The sequence below is a fragment of the Trachurus japonicus genome, chromosome 9 (assembly GCF_045865225.1).
Source record: "Trachurus japonicus isolate A0001 chromosome 9, Traja_1.0".
NCBI lineage: Eukaryota > Metazoa > Chordata > Actinopteri > Carangiformes > Carangidae > Trachurus > Trachurus japonicus.
Window position 1 is genome coordinate 36,881,273 of NC_140915.1, and position 18,017 is coordinate 36,899,289.

An 18,017-nucleotide genomic window follows, 5' to 3' on the forward strand; every position below is an offset into this window, starting at 1 on the left:
TGTAGCACTGTAGGCTGATTATACATTAACAATTCAGCTTATCTTCTGCTCTCAAGTGGCCAACAAAAATAATGCAGCTTTATTGCAAATGTCAATTATTTGTCTATTATCAACACAGAGTAAACCCCAAGGAGTGGTGGCCTTATTAGCTGATAATAATCAACTAAAACTCTACTGCAATTTAATTTAACAAATAATTTGCATATAGTTTCAGTTCATCAGCCTTTTGTATGTGTAATATTTCTACATTCTGTAATAGTTGCAGCAGGGCCGACAGACGAAGACTAACAACTCCTCACTAGCGATATTTCATTTCCTGTTATGTAATGACTGTACACCAAGGCGTCACGAACAAAACAATAGCTTTATTTTTGATTATCGCAGTGTAAGAACATTTGTACAACAAAGTGAGAACAAGTAAGTCACCTTTTTTTTTTTTCATGGAAAACACGTTTTGTAGAGAATTGAGAGTAATTCAGTGTTTACTGCTGTTTCTTTGGACAGTGGATTCTGTTTCTAAGTGTGAGATTCATCTACAAGTGAAATGTCAACAGGCAGTGTCTTCAACTGAGCGTTGGTAGCACTGATCACATTCATCTGGGTGTCCGTCTACGGTCCAAGACTTCAGGCAGCTCCCGAGGACACGTAGTCCTGCTCCACTGGTGTATCTGTCCTCCAATCCCTTTCAACCCGTCCCTCTCAGTGGACGTCAGACTCAGGTAAGTGATAGACCAACTCAGTCTTTATGTCCTCTGAGCTGTTCTGCTCCGTGGACAGCACCGTGTCAACAGGAAAAGACAAATATAAACTTTCTTTCAGTTTTTTAGGTGAGGGTGAGTCTCCAGTGCCGAAGAGAGGATCTGAAATTTTAAAGGTCATTGAGGGCATGTTGTGTGCCCTGCGCTTGGTGTTCTTCTTCTTCTCTTGTTTGTATGCTGCATTCATATTGGCTATCACCTGGAAATAAAACACAGAATATAATCAGTGCAAATATTAAACATCTGTGCTGAATTATTTCTCCACATATCTGCTATATTAAAAGGGATGGTTCACCCAAAATTCAAATTTGTGAGAATTTTCCATATAATGGTTGTCAATGGATACCAACTTTCTTCGTCCAAAAAGACACACCAAAAAACATCCAAATACCTCCATACTGCTCGTGTGTAATGTCCGTCTTGTATTGAAGCCCCAACATGAGAAATTGTTCTGAAAAAAATTAAATAAGTCTATATTTTAAGCTTGTTTGTAGCGGAAACTCCCAGTGTCTTGATTCACTGTTCTGCCTGTGTCAGTGCAAATCTCGCGTGATTTGCATTGACCGGCGGAACAATTTCTCATGTCGGGTCTTCAATACAAGAGGGACATTACAGACGAGCAGTATGGAGGTATTTGGATGTTTTTTGGTGTGTCTTTTTGGGCGAAGAAAGTTGGTATCCATTGACAACCATTATATGGACAAATACTGCTAAGCGGACCCCCCATAACTCAGAGAAGGCACGGAGGACTCTGAAAATTCTCACAGCTCTTAGTCGACATGAGGGTGAGTAGATAATGAGTGAAATTTGAATTTTGGGTGAACTATCCCTTTAAATCACAGACTGTTTCAACTACCCGTATTTCCTCAACACAATCTGGGTTTGGCATCACTGCCCTGATTGTGGATTTCACTTGAGTTCTACCACCCGTATCAACTTATCAATTAAGACTGGGACAGTCAAGGCTTGTTAGAACATCATGTCTCCATTTGTAACCCTGATGAAGACCGAAGTGGTCGTAACCGGTCTCTTCAGCTTTGTCTTTGTATTAGCCATAATAAAATAAAGGCTTTTTAATCTACAACTCAAGCTACCTTTGTCCCCCTGCTCCATGCAAGAGTGCCTGAAGTTCTGTTCTTTCCTCACTGGTACAAATGCATGTAGTTGTGAATATTCCTGTCACATAACACATGAGAAATGCAGTGTTGACTCTGAATCCTACATGACTATAAAGAGAGTAGAAATGAGAGTTTATGTGACAAAAACCTCTGGGAGCAAGAGTCAAGTTTCTGTTGTGTAATGGGTCAATAATGCTTGGCAAGACGAGCAATTCAGAAATATATTTTAAAATTGTTTAAAAGCATCAGATTTGTTAAGATGTACATTTTGTATTTAATGTTGGTTTTTATGTCATTTTAATATTCTATCAACCTACAGTGGATTTACATGTACTTATTAAAATTATACTTTCTTCTGAAAACATTAAATTGAAATTGATTTTTTTTTGTATTTCAATATTTAAATTTTAATGCATTTTGGAAACACTGAGCAGGAAATATCCTAAAACCACTGCTTTTTTTCTAAATAATGTGACAAATTATGTAAAATTTGTCAAGAAACATAGTAAATACAGTAACATTCATTCCACATTTGAGTCCAGTTTTTTCTCTGTATATAGTCAGATTTTTATGAAAAAATACCAGTTACACTTAGGTTACATCACGTCATTGACCCAAATACACTTGACTGGGTGTTCAACACTCAACACAAACATCACATCCAACATGCTAAGATACATGTGAACCAACACAAACTGTTAAAGGGACATTGTGTAGGAATTACTCCCATCTAGCGTTGCGTTGTTTTCATGCTGCATTCACGTGAAATTGGGCAGACGGCAGACGGACGACAGCCGCTGCACGTAACGGCATAAACAAGCCTCTAGGCAAAACAATACACGTGACAATATGTTGTCATGGCGATGTGGTATTGTTTACCTGACCCACGTTTTACCGGCTTTCTCTGGACTTCTGTGACTAAAATGACATCTGGTTTGTTACCAACAGCCGTCTGCCCGACTGCAGGTGAATGCAGCATCAGTGTAATGCTCCATTCCTCCTCACTGCGTTACCGCGGTGACTTTTCACAGACGCCACCTCCACCTGAGACGACTGAATGATATGAACGGCTCATTCAGAGCTGAAAGGAACACTTCAGTTTGTTGATGGGGGTGATTACTGATTAATGAAAAACATAATTTTGAACAAAATAATCGATTTTCGTGAATAGATAACAGGAGAACTTACACAATGTCCCTTTAAAGCTGCCCAGACCTTGTAAAAAGGTCAACTGACTGAGAAGCATCACTCTGCTACTTTGCATTTATGTAAAGTTGCGCACATGTGACAAAAAACTAGATCACCTAAAGCAAACATCATTCATGAGATCAAATCACAGTGAGTTACCAGCTGCTTGATGGAGTTCTGCTGCTCCTGCATTATGGTCATATATGTAGAGGTGTCCTCCTTGGAGGAATACATATCCTGCTCTTGTTCTTCGTAATTCAGCAGGCTCAGTGTGGTCTAGAGGACAGGAAATTACATTTAATGCGCAGACACACCAACATAAACACAGTTACACAAAATGTCTCATCCGCACGGTCTCACCTCGTTGGGTAAATTAGCTTTCCTGTTGAACATGAGGGAGTGAGGGGTGAACTTGGTGGTCGGGTTGGTGGACGTCCTGAACAGAAACAGCACGGGGTCTAGGAAGTCGTCCCATTCGGCCTGCTTCTCCGTCACCATCTGCACTACGGCTTCTTTCAGTAAAGGGCCGGTGCAGTCGTGGAGCGGGTTGAGCTGAGGTTGGTCCAGAGGAGAGACCTTCTGCACGATGCTCCACCTGTTGCACAGCAGCTTCGTCACCTGGAAAAAAAAAACATCCAGGATGTGAAACACAACAGCGCCGCCCGCCGTCCCTGCTCCGTTTATTCATCCGTTTATCTTTTATGAATGAACTCTGTGACTCACGCCTCACCTCGTCACAGAAGTCAGCATTCTGCGTGCACGCTATCGTTTTAGGAGCACCAAACCTGATTGAAGACAGAGCTGAATTAGTTCAACTTCAAGTTAAAGGGATAGTTCAACATTTTGGCAAATAGGCCCATTGCCATAATCCCTATAGTCATAGCAGTAGGTTTGTTATCTTTATTTGTCGGTGCAAGCTGTTTTTAGAACGGCGGAGCAGAGCCACGAGCTGCTCAGAGCTACGCTACGGAGGCTAATGGGATTTCTTGGTTTCCCTCATCAAACTCATCAAATACACAATCCAACAACTCCAAAACGCTCTGGTGGACAAGTTGTGACCTGCACATTCACCACACTATGAGATAATAACAAAATGCTACGAGACAGAGTTGTTTTCTAGGTAAATACAGAGACTGCTTGCTGAAAAACTGTCCCTGAAGGCAACGTGCATCAGCGGTTTTGCATGAATTAGCATCTAAATCAGGTCTGTCTTGTAACGTTCTGTTATTATCTCATAGCGTTCTCATAGCGTTACAAGACAGACCTGTTTTAGATGCTAATTCATGCAAAACCGCTGATGCACGTTGCCTTCAGGGACAGTTTTTCAGCAAGCAGTCTCTGTATTTACCTAGAAAACAACTCTGTCTCGTAGCATTTTGTTATTATCTCATAGTGTGGTGAATGTGCAGGTCACAACTTGTCCACCAGAGCGTTGTGGAGTTGTTGGATTGTGTATTTTATGAGTTTGATGAGGGAAACCAAGAGCTAGCTTGCACCGACAAATAAAGGTAATGAACCTACTGCTATGACTATAGCGATTATGGCAATGGGCCCATTTGCCAAAATGTTGAACTATCCCTTTAAAATCATAGTAGATTTTACTGAATGAATGAGGATTAAACTATAGAACGAATCACCTTGTTGTTTACAACTACTTCCGGGTAGAAAACCAGCATGAGAACAACAGTGACAGACGAGAGTTTCGCTATATATATATATATATATATATATACTGTATATATATATATATATATATATATATATATATATATATATATCATTTTTCATGTCACTATATCACTGTTTAGACTAATCTGATGTTTGTAAAGTCTATAAAACCAATGACTGGACAAACCTTACTATTTCTGTGTGAACGTTTTTGTAATTAGTCATGGTTATCGTAAATTGGGAGAGCTAACTGTTACCTGTTTAACTTTAATAACTCAGTCATGGTCTAAACAGTGATAGGGCATGAAAAACATGATATATATAGCTAAACTCTCAATCGTTGCTACTGTTCTCATTCAAATTACGTGTTGGTTTTCTACCTGGAAGTAGTTGTAAACAAGGCGATTCGTTCTCTACGTAGTGATCTTGAGCAGCCATGATGCCTCTTAGTTCTTGTTACAACCTCAGTGACTACTCAAGGTTCTGTGGGGTGTTTTTACCTGTATATACACTTGGAGATGCATCTTGCAACAGAGAAAGTATCTGTCTTTTGCACTGGAAATGCTTCTGGCCATTTGCTGAAGTAATCGATGAGAACTATAACATTGGTGTTGCCCTGCTGCGTCTCTGGGAACGGTCCTGGTGAGAGAAAAACAAAACCGGTGTCAGTCTGTGGAGAGATATTAAAGAATGGAGAGAAATATTATTTGTTGATTTAAGTGAGGCAAAAACCTATAATGTCAATCCCAACGATGTCCCAGGGTGCGTCCACTTTTATAGGCCGAACGGTCCTGGCCAGGTTTTTATTCCTCTCTGTGTGCTGACAGGTCTCACACACTTTGATCTGAAACAGGCAGAAGACGGTTCTCAGTGAAGTTAGACGATACTATCAGTACAGTATAGTCCAATGTGATGTCAGCTACCACTTGACATTTAGAGATTTAAGTACCTTGAATCTTGAAATGCATAACGAGGAACAGCTCTTATGGAGTGAAATAATTAATATGACACTTTCCCAAGTACCCTGAAAGATACTTAGGCCACTGGTTGGTTTGAGCCTTAAAGGGATAGTTCAACATTTTGGCAAATTGGCCCATTGCCATAATCCCCATAGTTTTAGGAGTAGGTTCGTTACCTTTAATTGTCGGTGCAAGCTATTTTTAGAAGCGCGGAGCAGAGCTGCGAGCAGCGAGCTGCTCAGAGCTACGCTACGGAGGCTAATGGGATTTCTTGGTTTCCCTCATCAAACTCATCAAATACACAATCCAACAACTCCAAAACGCTCTGGTGGACAAGTTGTGACCTGCACATTCACCACGCTATGAGATAATAACACAACGTTACGAGACGGAGTTGTTTTAGAGGTAAATTCATGCAAAACCACTGATGCGCGTTGCCTTCAGGGACAGTTTTTCAGCAATCAGTCTCTGTATTTACCTCGAAAACAACTCCATCTCGTAATGTTCCATTATTATCTCATAGCGTGGTGAATGTGCAGGTCACAACTTGTCCACCAGAGCATTTCGGAGTTGTTGGAAATTTGTGTATTTGATGAGTTTGATGAGGGAAACCAAGAAATCCCATTAGCCTCCGTAGCGTAGCTCTGAGCAGCTCGCGGCTCTGCTCCGCCGTTCTAAAAATAGCTTGCACCGACAATTAAAGGTAACGAACCTACTGCTGTGACTATAGGGGTTATGGCAATGTGCCAATTTGCCAAAATGTTGAACTATCCCTTTAACGAACTGTACACACCTGCACTATAACTGTTTACTGAATGTATCGTTCATCATATCATTTCTGTTCTTCCTTCCTCACTAAATCCACGTATTTGTACTGTATTTATTATATTTTTTCTGTTCTTCCCTTCTTTCTCGACTAACTTGACCTGGTCATTCAGGCCTGTATCATATCATATGTGACTCTATGGCTGCCAGAAAAAAGTATAAATGACAACAACAACAAAAAAAAGAAGATTAAAATACCCAGTCTACTACATCCTTGATGATCCCAAGCCAGTAGTACTTGCTCTGGATCCTGTGGACGGTCTTCTTTTGGCCCAGGTGATGGCCGATGTCGTTGAAGTGGCAGTCCAGGAAAATCTGCCTCTTCCTCTCAGCTTCAATCACCACCTCCCTTTTCTCCTCTTTCTTGGGTCCCACGTAGTACAGTTTGCCCTCTGGAGGGAAGATATGGAAGAAGGAGATGTATGAGACGTTTGACAATTATTATTCACAGCATAAGCAAGGTTCTTGATTACAACAACAGAGAAGAAAACAGCTGGATGCACAAAGAGTAATTCATCATTAAATAGTTCTGTCATATGGAAAGAACTTTACACAAGGTTGCATTGAATAATGATCTATATAATGTGCTCTTATGCTCTTATTGACATGGAAAGCTGTGTATTTGAATAGTTGAAGTCCAAAGTCCATTCTGTAATTTGGCTCACACTTTATTTTCAGACACTTTTATCCTCTGAAAAGCAAAGGTATTCATACCCTTTGAACTTCCCACATTTTGTCACGTTACAACCACAAACTTGTAGGGACAACGAGGAGTTTTGGAAAAGCAAAGTATTTTCACACTACATTTATGAGCCTCCGCGCACCGTGAAATTCTTTGACCGGCGCAAGACAGACTCATGTTTTCATTAATCAATAATTAAAGTCAGAGGTTGGAAGACGATCACATACCGTTGTAGTTCCCACCATAAGCGGTGATTCGGCTGCGTTATTCTCATGACTCGCCACGAAACCGAAAGTAAAGAAACGCTGGTCGGCTCGACCAGCATCTCCACCACCACTAATAATAACAAAATAACGATAGAGACAAAACCATAGATTTATCGAAAATGGGCCCATTAACAAGTGTGGGTAGCGGAGATTCATCCACATTAATGTGAGACTTTTTTTAGAACCGAATAGAAACTCCTTGTTGTCCCTTTAAATGTGTTTTTGGGGACTTTATGTGATAGACCAACACAAAGTAGCACATAATGGTGAAGTGGAAGGAAAATGATACGTGATTGTTTTACAAATCAAAGACCAAAATAGAACTTTTTGGCCTACATGCATGCGTTGTGTACACTGCACATGATCCTGAACACAGCATCCACTGTGAAACATGGTGGTGGCAGCATCAGGCTGTGGGGAGACTTTTCTTCAGTCGGGACAGGGAAGCTGCTCAGAGCTGATGGAGCTAAATTATAGGCAGCACAAGACTTGAGACTGGGATGGAAGTTCATCTTCCAGCAGGACAACCAGCCTGCTGGACTGGTTTACATCAAAGCATACCCATGTGTTAGAACGGCCCAGTCAAAGTCCAGACCAAAATCCTCCAGAGAATCTGTGGCAAGACTTGAAAACTGCTGATCACAGACGCTCTCCATCCAGTCTGACTCAACTGGAGCTGTTCTAACTACAGTCTGTAGATGTGCAAAGCTGCTAGAGACACACCCCAAAAGACTCTCTGTAATTGCAGAGAAAGTGGTTAAATATTGACTCAGGGGGGCTGAATATATGCATGCATGCCACACTTTTCAGATTTCACTTTCCTTCCACTTGACAATTATGCGCTATTTTGTGTTGGTCTATCACATAAAATCCCTAAAATATACATTTAGGTTTGTGGTTGTAACGTGACAAAACGTGGAAAAGTTCAAGGGGTATGAATACTTTTGCAAGGCGCTGTATTTCGTTTGTTTTGCTAGTTACAGTGAATGAGCCGAGTTTGCCCTGGGCTCCTATAGATATGTTACATTATGTTACATGTTACAAACATTTTGGGAATGGAGGTGATGTCAACAGAGCCAGGAGAGCGGTGCATCCTGGGTGTTTTTGTTTTGCCATTAAGTAACTCAGGTTTAAACCCCCTCCTCTTACCGTCAATGATAAACTTCTGCGCGTATCTTTTGAGGTTCTTCTTCCGTAGAGGGTTGATGGACTGAGGTAAACAGCCTTTAGCTACCAAGGTGTAAATGTCACCGAGTTTGTTGGAGCTGGACTCGACCACCTCCTCCTCCGCGACCTGCAGCGACTCCACGGCCAACATGTCTGCTCAGCGCACACACACACACAGGACACACACCGACCGTAACGTTACACCTCATTCAGCCTCAACCATCTGCTCAGTTAACATCGGTACTACACACAGACTGTAGGTACTACACCGTTAATATAATACATCCATGTACTACACACATCCACAACAAAACCATAACAGGATGGAGACAGACCCTCTCTTCTTCTACTGTGCAACCAAGCAGGTAGAGTTTAGGTGTTGTCTCATTAGCGCCCCTCCTGGGCAAACTGCAGTACTTCCTGCTAATGCCCCTTCAAACAAGACTACCTTGATGATAATGTAACTACTATCAATCAAATAAATCAATAATAATAATTTGATTTGATTTGATTAGATTAACACCCCCATTAGCTGCACCTGGTAGCAGCGACTCTTCCTGGGCTCCATTAAAAAGCCACATAGGCTACAATAATCACACTAAACTAACAAATAATATGAAAAGCTGCATAGTACAACAACAACAACAACAACAACAACAACAACAACAACAATAATAATAATAATAATAATAATAATCATATATATATATACATATATATATATATATATATATATATATAGTACAGGCCAAAAGTTTGGACACACCTTCTCATTCAATGTGTTTCCTTTAATCTCACTGAAGGCACCCAAAACTATGAATGAACACAAAAAAGTGTGAACTAACTGAAAACACGTCTTTTCTTCTTTGTCTTCTCTTTCTTCTTTTCTTCTTCCTCTCCTTCTTCCTCCTCCTCCTCTATCTCTGCCCCCACCAATTCAAAGTAGCCCCCCTTTGCTCTGATTACTGCTTTGCACACTCTTGGCATTCTCTTGATGAGCTTCAAGAGGTGAACCTGACCTGAACATGGTTTTCACTTCACAGGTTGACAGCCTTGTCAGGGTTCATTAGTGGAATTTCAGTGAGAATCTACAATGTAAATAGTCATGAAAATAAAGGAAATGCATTGAGTGTGTCCAAACCTTTGACCTGTACTGTATATATATACATATATAATCATCATCATCATCATCATCGTCATCGTCATCATATTAAATCAAACAACAAAACAATTACAAATCAATACAACAATAACATACAAACAACAACAAAAACAATATCAACAATGACAAAATCAGTTATAACAAGACATAAACTTTAAAATAGGCCTGGACAGACCAGAAATAAAAGCAGTTGTAAAATAATATATGCTAGTCTGCCTGTCAAGGCATTGTCTTTTCATTTTTAAAAACAGTAACCGAATCTATGCTTCTAGCATTATCAGGTAGCTTGTTCCAGAAAGATATGGCTCTATATAAGACTGTTTTTTTTTTTGCACTGAGCGTGATTTCACAAGAGGTACAACAAATAAGCCCTTTGCAACCTATCTTGTGTGAAGGTTATGACCATCTTGAATATGACGGTTTATATATTTAATGTATAATGGTGATGATGATAATCTTAATGTAACCATTGTACATATTTATATGTACATTGATGTGCGCTGTCCCAGTCAAATAAAGTAAAGTAAGTAAAGTAAAGTAAAGTAAAGTAAAGTAAAGTAAAGTAAAGTAAAGTAAAGCAAAGCAAAGTAAAGTAATTATTCCAATGAACTAATATTTTTACTAGGATATACATAAATACTGTATATACATTTACATCATGTGACCACCGGGGGGCAATAAAGCATTTAATTACAAAAATGGCAGCTAAAAAAGACAGCCTCTTCAAAATAAAATTTTCATGACAAACAAACCAGAGCATCTACTGACAGTATTTCAGGATTGTTGGCAAACTATAAATAGGCTTTGTGTGATGAATATTCATTCGGATGATTCGGGTGCTAATGGTTGTATTTTCTCAGTCAGACAGAGATGAGTAGTCAGATTTATTTTGACAGCTGAAGCCGGAAATGTGGCGGATGTGTGTGTGTGTGTGTGGCGTGCCGCTGATCATTTAGAAATGGACGTCTGGCTTGTCGGTTCACAGCGTTGGAGGCATAATTATTATGTATTTGACTGTGTTTAGTGTGGACCATAGACTGTATATAAAAGGTTTGGACAGGTCTGTTTAAACAGGCAGGGATGAAAAACGAGGAGGAGGTTGGGTGTCAGTTTTTCACCTGTAACTGTTTCACCACGGATAATATTTTCCTGAAGGACTTCAAACTCCATGTCCGCTTTGAGTCGCAGCAGCAGTTCAGACTGGACTATGAGACGGTGAGAGGGGGTAGTTTACATCCTCAGCACACACACACACACACACACACACACACACACACACACACACACACACACACACACACACACACACACACACACACACACACACACACACACACACATATCATGTCCCTCTTGTTAACTGTGTGTGTGTGTGTGTGTGTGTATGTGTGTGTGTGTGTGTGTGTGTGTGTGCGTGTGTTTGATGCTCTGCTGCAGCTGCTGAGGAGACTGGGCTGCGTCACACACCAACAGTATGATGATGTGCTCAGTGAGGTAAGGGAGCGCGTGGGTTTGTTTACACTCTCTCTCTCTCTCTCTCTCTCTCTCTCTCTCTCTCTCTCTCTGTGTGTGTGTGTGTGTGTGTGTGTGTTTTCGCGTAGTCAAGCCAGCCGACAGCAAGAAGTCCACTAAGAAAGTCAGTGCTACTACCGAACGAGCTAACTTCCGGTTTTCAAAATAAGACGTCGGTAATTCAAAGGCAATCAATCAAGCTGATTTTAACCCTCCTGTTCCCTTCCTCCATCCTTCTTTCTTTCTTTCCTTCCTTCCTTTCTCCCATCCTTCTTTCCACAATCCCTTTTCCCTTCCCTCTTTCCTTCCTTCCTCCCTACCTGTTGTCCCCTACTTCTTCCTTCCTCTTTTGACCCAATTAACTGACCTGATCTGTTCCTTCCCTCCATATTTCCATCTCTCTTTCATTCCTTCCTTCCTTGAATGAATCTGTTCCCTCCCTCCATCTTTCTTTCCTTCATTTTTCCCTTCCTTCTTTCCACAATCCCCTTTCCCTTCCTTCCTTCTTCTTCCTTCCTTGAATGGATCTGTTCCCTCCCTCCATCTGTCTTTCCTTCCATCTTTCCACAATCCCTTTTCCCTCCCTTCCTTCCTTTGCCCTTACTTTTTCCTTCCTTTTTGACCCAATTAACCCAGTCTGTTCCCTCCATCTATCTTTCCTTCCTTTTCCCCTTCCTTCTTTCCTCCCATCTTTCTCTTCATCCTTCCTGCCTTACTTCCTACCTTTCTTCCTTCTTTCCTTTCATCATTCCTTCCCTTATTTTATTTTTTACTGTACAGTAACAACACTTTGGTTCATCATTTATGACAATGGTTGATACAGTTGACCTCAGGACCATCCTGAACGCTCACTCATGCAGTAGGCTATCAAGCATTTTATACCGTTTTTTGAGAAATTAAGCCTTTAAGTTGCATTTTTGCAACTATTTTCTGCCATATTGCCCCTGTTCCCTATTTCTGTTCTGTAGTCCTGCCTCAAACATGTTGTTCGATACATGTTGATTACTGTAAGCCTCTTTTACAACACTGCATCCATACACTTTGTTAAAGGGACAGTATGTAGCTTATTTGGCTTTTTATTAGCAAAAATCAAATACATGTTTACTGAAGTCTAATCACAACCGCATACAAATGAAAGCTGTCTTGTAGCTTAGAATGAGTTGTTTACAATACATACAGTAGGTGGCCGGGAGGCTGTCATGTTGCATCGCCATCTTTGAATACGGTACATGAAAGCGGACAAACTAGACTCAAATGCTCTATTATTTATATATTGAACGTCTGCTGTTTATTTTTTATTGAGGATCCCCTTTAGCCGACGCACAAAAGACAGGCTAGTCTTCCTGGAGTCCTCCTTAAAAGTTCAAGTTATAAATTATAACAATACATAGATCCAGTTGCAATACATACACAGATCCTGTTACAAGAAAAGAAAAGAAAAAACAAATCCATGATAATAACAATTCCCAAACGGTTACATTAAAAGACATCAGTAACTCTCAAGCCTTAAAAGTGACTTGTACATTTGTAATACCTGTTGTCTTTAGATTTCACAGGAAGTGGACAGGAGGAAGCGTCTCAGTGTGACGTCCACTCAGAGAGCTGCTGCTATAAAGGACACATACCAGCCGCTCCATCCTCATGTCTACCACCTGCAGGTATTTACTGTGTCAGTCTCTGCTATTGATATTGTCATTTGTCATTAACATTTTATTTTCTTAAACACATCTGCGTGCCACCTCCCTCCAGGAGTCTTACCTCACCCCAGAGTTCAAGCAGATCGTTGGATACTGTCGAAGCAGCGACACCAGTGAACAAGGTCTCTTAAACCGGTTGGAGGAGGCAGGTGAGCTGGACAGGGCTTTGTTTTACACAATACACAATAATAAAACACAGTTTTGTGGACATAGAACATCAAGGTGTGTTTGTGAAGTTAAAAAATGTACCTGTGTTACAAGTTCTAATGAGTCATTAATGAGATGAGGTGTTCAATGACCAGAACGGTGGCCATCCCTAAATTACTGTCATTTTAAAATTTGTCACAGTCTATACAAACAAAAACATTTCAGTGTTATAAAGCTATTATTTCTCACAGTTAACAAACTTAAAGGGATAGTTCAACATTTTGGCAAATTGGCCCATTGCCGTAATCCCCACAGTAGCAGTAGGTTTGTTACCTTTATTTGTCGGTGCAAGATATTTTTAGAACCGCCGAGCTGCGAGCTGCTCAGCGCTGGTTTCCCTCATCAAACTCATCAAATACACAATCCAACAACTCCAAAACGCTCTGGTGGACAAGTTGTGACCTGCACATTCACCACGCTATGAGATAATAACACAACGTTACAAGACGGAGTTGTTTTCGAGGTAAATAGAGACTGCTTGCCGAAAAACTGCCCCTGAAGGCAACACGCATCAGGGGTTTTGCATGAATTTACCTGTATTGGATGAGTTTGTGTTTTGTTGATGAGTTTTGTTTGTGTATTTGATGAGTTTGATGAGTGAAACCAAGAAATCCCATTAGCCTCCGTAGCGTAGCTCTGAGCAGCTCGCCGCTCGGCTCGGCCATTCTAAAAATAGCTTGCACCAAACCTACCGTACTGCTATGGGATTATGGCAATGGGTCAATTTGCCAAAATGTTAACTATCCCTTTAATGATAGAATTATGAGCAGATTTAACTGTAACTATGGTAACTGTTTGTTGGTTGCAGCCCAAGCTGTTGGAATCAACAAAGTTTATAGGTTTTAAAGTGTAAAATAAAAAATAAAAACCAATGCACATCCCAACAATGTTACATGCTGCATGGAGCCTCATTGATTGACTCCCCTCTCTCTCTCTCTCTCTCTCTCTCTCTCTCTCTCTGTCGAAGCACCTCGGGTCTATCGCTTCCCTGTGTTTGAGAGAAGCTTCTGTGAGGAGCTGGTGGAGGAGCTGGAGCACTTTGAGCAGTCTTCAGCCCCTAAAGGAAGACCCAACACCATGAACCATTATGGGGTAATGTATCTGGCTGATAGCTGTTAAAGCACCATTGTGTTGGATCACTGTATTGTGCAGTGTGTATTTGTTTAAACTTTGTTTTTAGGGGTAACCCTGCATATTATAACATTAAAGTCCCAGTATGTAACTTATTTGGCTTTTTATTAGCAAAAATCAAATATTACTTTCATAAATACGTATTTCACTGAAGTCGAATCACACCCGCATACAAATGAAAGCTTTCTCATTTCACATGAATGCAACATCAAGAATACGTTCCGATATGCAACCACACTGCACCTTTAAATTAGAGCCATTTAAGATGTTGAAGTCATGGAAGAGGTTTGAATGAGACATGTAGAGTTGAAGGGAGGTCAAGGGATGAAATGTGAGTCCTTCAGGAACTCGAGGTGATTTATCCTCTTCTCCTCCTCCTCTCCAGGTTCTCCTGAATGAACTGGGTTTCGACGAGGGCTTCTTCACGCCTCTCCGTGAGCAGTATCTACATCCCCTCACCTCCCTGCTGTACCCGGACTGTGGGGGGCGCTGTCTGGACAGCCACAAGGCCTTCGTGGTGAAATATGACATGAATGAAGACCTGGACCTGAGCTACCACTACGACAACGCAGAGGTCACCCTGAACGTCTCTCTGGGGAAGGACTTCACCGAGGGAAACCTTTACTTTGGTGACATGAGACAGGTGAGTACATGGATGTAGTCCTCCTGTGTGTAATGACACTTTCACCACTGCACCCATGTTATTGTGCTATTACACATCATATGGGTTTATATAGAGTATAAAAAATAAATCTGATCAGTCAGGAGGAAAATTACAATACAGCCTCAGAAGGGCGAAGTTCTTTGTGTGTGTTTTATAACATCATGTGTCATTGATGTTTCCTGCACAGGGCTCTGCAGAAAAGTTTCTTCTTACTACCAACTAAATCCTCCAGTCTTCATCAATAAAACTTGTAACTTTAATTTAACTGCAAAAACTCAAAATCTTTCCAAGAATATTTGTCTTATTGTCAAAATGTCTAATTTCTCGTCAAAACGAATCTCTTTTTGTTGTTTCAAACACATTTTCACTTGAAATAAGTAGAAAAAATCTGCCAGCGAAAGCAATTTTTTATGCTTGTACCGGTAATAAGGAAGACTTGTATCAAATTTTTCTTCTTATTTCAAGTGAAAATATGCTTGAAAGAAGTAAAAAGTGTCTAAAAACAAGCTACTTTTATGTGATGAGTCTTATTTTAAGTATGATGAGATTTCTTTTGACTAGACATAGACAAATGTTCTTGGTAAGATATTTGAGTTTTTGCAGTGATACAGCACTGTGCAAAAGTTTTAGGCAGGCGTGAAAAATGCCACACCTGCCTAAAGCCTTTGCACAGTACTGTATATATTGCTTACAGTTACAACAGATCTCCTAGTTTAATTGAAAATACTACCTCTGACTGTACATTATTTTTAAAATTGCTCTCTTTATAGGCTGTTTTTTATAGATTGAATATTATCGATTATTCCAAACAATGTCATTCGGTCATGGAAGATTCTGATTAATGGACTATAATAAATCCTGCTGGTCAAAGTGTAGAGATGCTCTCATGACCAGTGGTTTGTCGCCCCCTGCAGGTTCCTCTGAGCGACACAGAGTGCTCAGAGGTTGAACACAGGGTGACCGAGGGCCTCCTCCACCGGGGCCAACACATGCACGGGGCCCTGCCCATCTCCTCCGGCCAGCGCTGGAACCTCATCGTTTGGATGAGAGCGTCGCGGGAGCGCAACAAACTGTGTCCCATGTGCAACAGGAAGCCGGCGCTGGTGGAGGGAGAGGGCTTCGCCGACGGCTTTACCAAACACGCCGACGCCCCCGTCAACGTTGCCTGTGTGCTGACGTAGTGTCTGCAGCTGCTGCCGGTCTTTCACAAGAGACTCTGCGTGGAGGGTTTATATTTGCACTTTTGACTGCTGCCACATTCAGACAGGAGAGGACAGACAGCAGTAGATTGTTACCTCCTGCTGAGGGATGATGAGTTTGGTTCATTCAGTCAAAATGGTTTTTTGATGTGATGAACAGACAGGTTTGCTGTGGTTTATTAAGTCTACACTGAGTAACTGCAGCAGGGCATTAATACTCATGGTTAATTAATACAGTTTTATTGACATGCTAACTGTAATCCAAGTAAAGTTGGAATTATTAATATTTAGTATTTGTACAATTAAATTGTATTTAATTATACATTATATAAAAACCATTCTGGTCAAACTCCAGTAATCCTAGGCAGTGTGGTTGTATTCTCTACCTAAGATTATTTAGTGTACATTCAAAGAAGTGAAGCAGTGTGGCAGAGAAGAAGAAGACGACTGCAGGTCAGAGCCAAACATGGACCGGAATGATGCAGGATTTCATATGAAATTTTGGATTTGTGAATGTTTTATGAGACATACTCAACACATTTGTCGGAAAAACATTGAACTTAAATATAACATTTATTTCTTTGGGGAAATTCCAAAGGGTCACTGTCACAGTGATGTCACTTTGGTCAGTGCTGGTTGTGTCTGGAAGTGAAGGAACCAGACCAGACAGATGTTTTGGCTGCTCTTCAGCAGCCTGACATCACATGCTGCTACTAGCATCAAGTAACTCACTCTCTGATTGGCTGTCTGTGCCTGTGATCAGCTTTTGTTTTTACCTTTTCACTGGGCCAGGCCACAGACAAAAACACTGTCATGTCCAACTCAAGACAACACACATAGTTTGGAATAATAATATTTTAATTACATAAATTATATCCATGAATATCCATCCTGTGTGCATTTGGTTCTTATTGTCATGCATTTAGTCTTGTGCTGGGAGTTGATTATATTCTCATACAAAGTCTTGGGGAGTAAAAACACCGACATGAATGTGTACACGCTACATCTCGCACAATAAAAGTGATCCTTTTCTGCAACATCAGGACTTTTTGGGTTGTTTCTTTTTGTCCCTGCTATGTGCCCATGTGGTGCACATGTGTAACACTATGGTGCTGCACTGGTTTGGGGTCAATAGGTCACATGACCTGGAAGCTATTGTGCTAAAACGCTGATATGATTAAATGTATTTAAAACTAATTTTAAAAAAAATATGAGGGCTGTAAATATTCAATAAAAATAGCCAGTGAGCTAAAACACTCATATGTACATTATGAAATGTATTAAAATTTATGAAAAATAAAATATGAGGAGTGTTGAAATGCAATTAAAAGGTGGGTCTCACACAGTCAGCCTAGCACTATGGTCCTAAACTGATTTTAAGCCAACTGGTCACATGACCCCGGAAGCTATTGTGAAAATAATGCTATTATTGATATCAAATATGGGAGTACTAAAATACCATACAAAATGGTGTGTCTGATTTATCTAGAGTAGTAGGATAAACTAAATATGTATGAGAGAAATATTTCTAGAAGATATAGATAACACTGATTGGATGTTATTTCAATGGCAATTTGTCGATTGTCTCTAAATGAGATTGTGGTACTACAGTACGAGTGAGGTGTTAGAGACTGAACAGATTGTGAACGAACAGCCAACACGTCCGGTCTGTTCAATATCCAACTTAAAACTAATTTCACACAGTCATAGACCAACAAAAGCATGGGATGATAGTGACCAGCATCCAAACACACCAAAAGCAGCATGAGATGCTGGTCAACTGCATCCCATACTGGTTATATTGCTATTTAATA

At 40.5% G+C, this 18,017-nt stretch overlaps 2 protein-coding genes across 2 annotated transcripts; one reads left to right on the top strand and one right to left on the bottom strand.

Annotated features, from left to right (window-relative positions):
* Window positions 1-184: 184 nt before the first annotated feature.
* Window positions 185-8,998, bottom strand: LOC146982136 (gypsy retrotransposon integrase-like protein 1). Its single transcript, XM_085787661.1, has 8 exons — window positions 8,614-8,998; window positions 6,715-6,908; window positions 5,465-5,576; window positions 5,233-5,371; window positions 3,795-3,849; window positions 3,425-3,682; window positions 3,224-3,340; window positions 185-957 (listed from the first exon to the last, which is right to left on the bottom strand). Exons 1-8 carry the CDS (start codon window positions 8,780-8,782, stop codon window positions 700-702), a joined length of 1,302 nt encoding a protein of 433 aa, XP_085643787.1. The 5' UTR covers window positions 8,783-8,998; the 3' UTR covers window positions 185-699.
* A 1,849-nt stretch (window positions 8,999-10,847) lies between these two features.
* Window positions 10,848-16,600, top strand: ogfod2 (2-oxoglutarate and iron-dependent oxygenase domain containing 2). The gene is made up of 7 exons (XM_085787662.1): window positions 10,848-11,008; window positions 11,231-11,287; window positions 12,853-12,963; window positions 13,055-13,151; window positions 14,177-14,301; window positions 14,726-14,983; window positions 15,919-16,600. Exons 1-7 carry the CDS (start codon window positions 10,874-10,876, stop codon window positions 16,183-16,185), a joined length of 1,050 nt encoding a protein of 349 aa, XP_085643788.1. The 5' UTR covers window positions 10,848-10,873; the 3' UTR covers window positions 16,186-16,600.
* The last annotated feature ends 1,417 nt before the right edge of the window (window positions 16,601-18,017 follow it).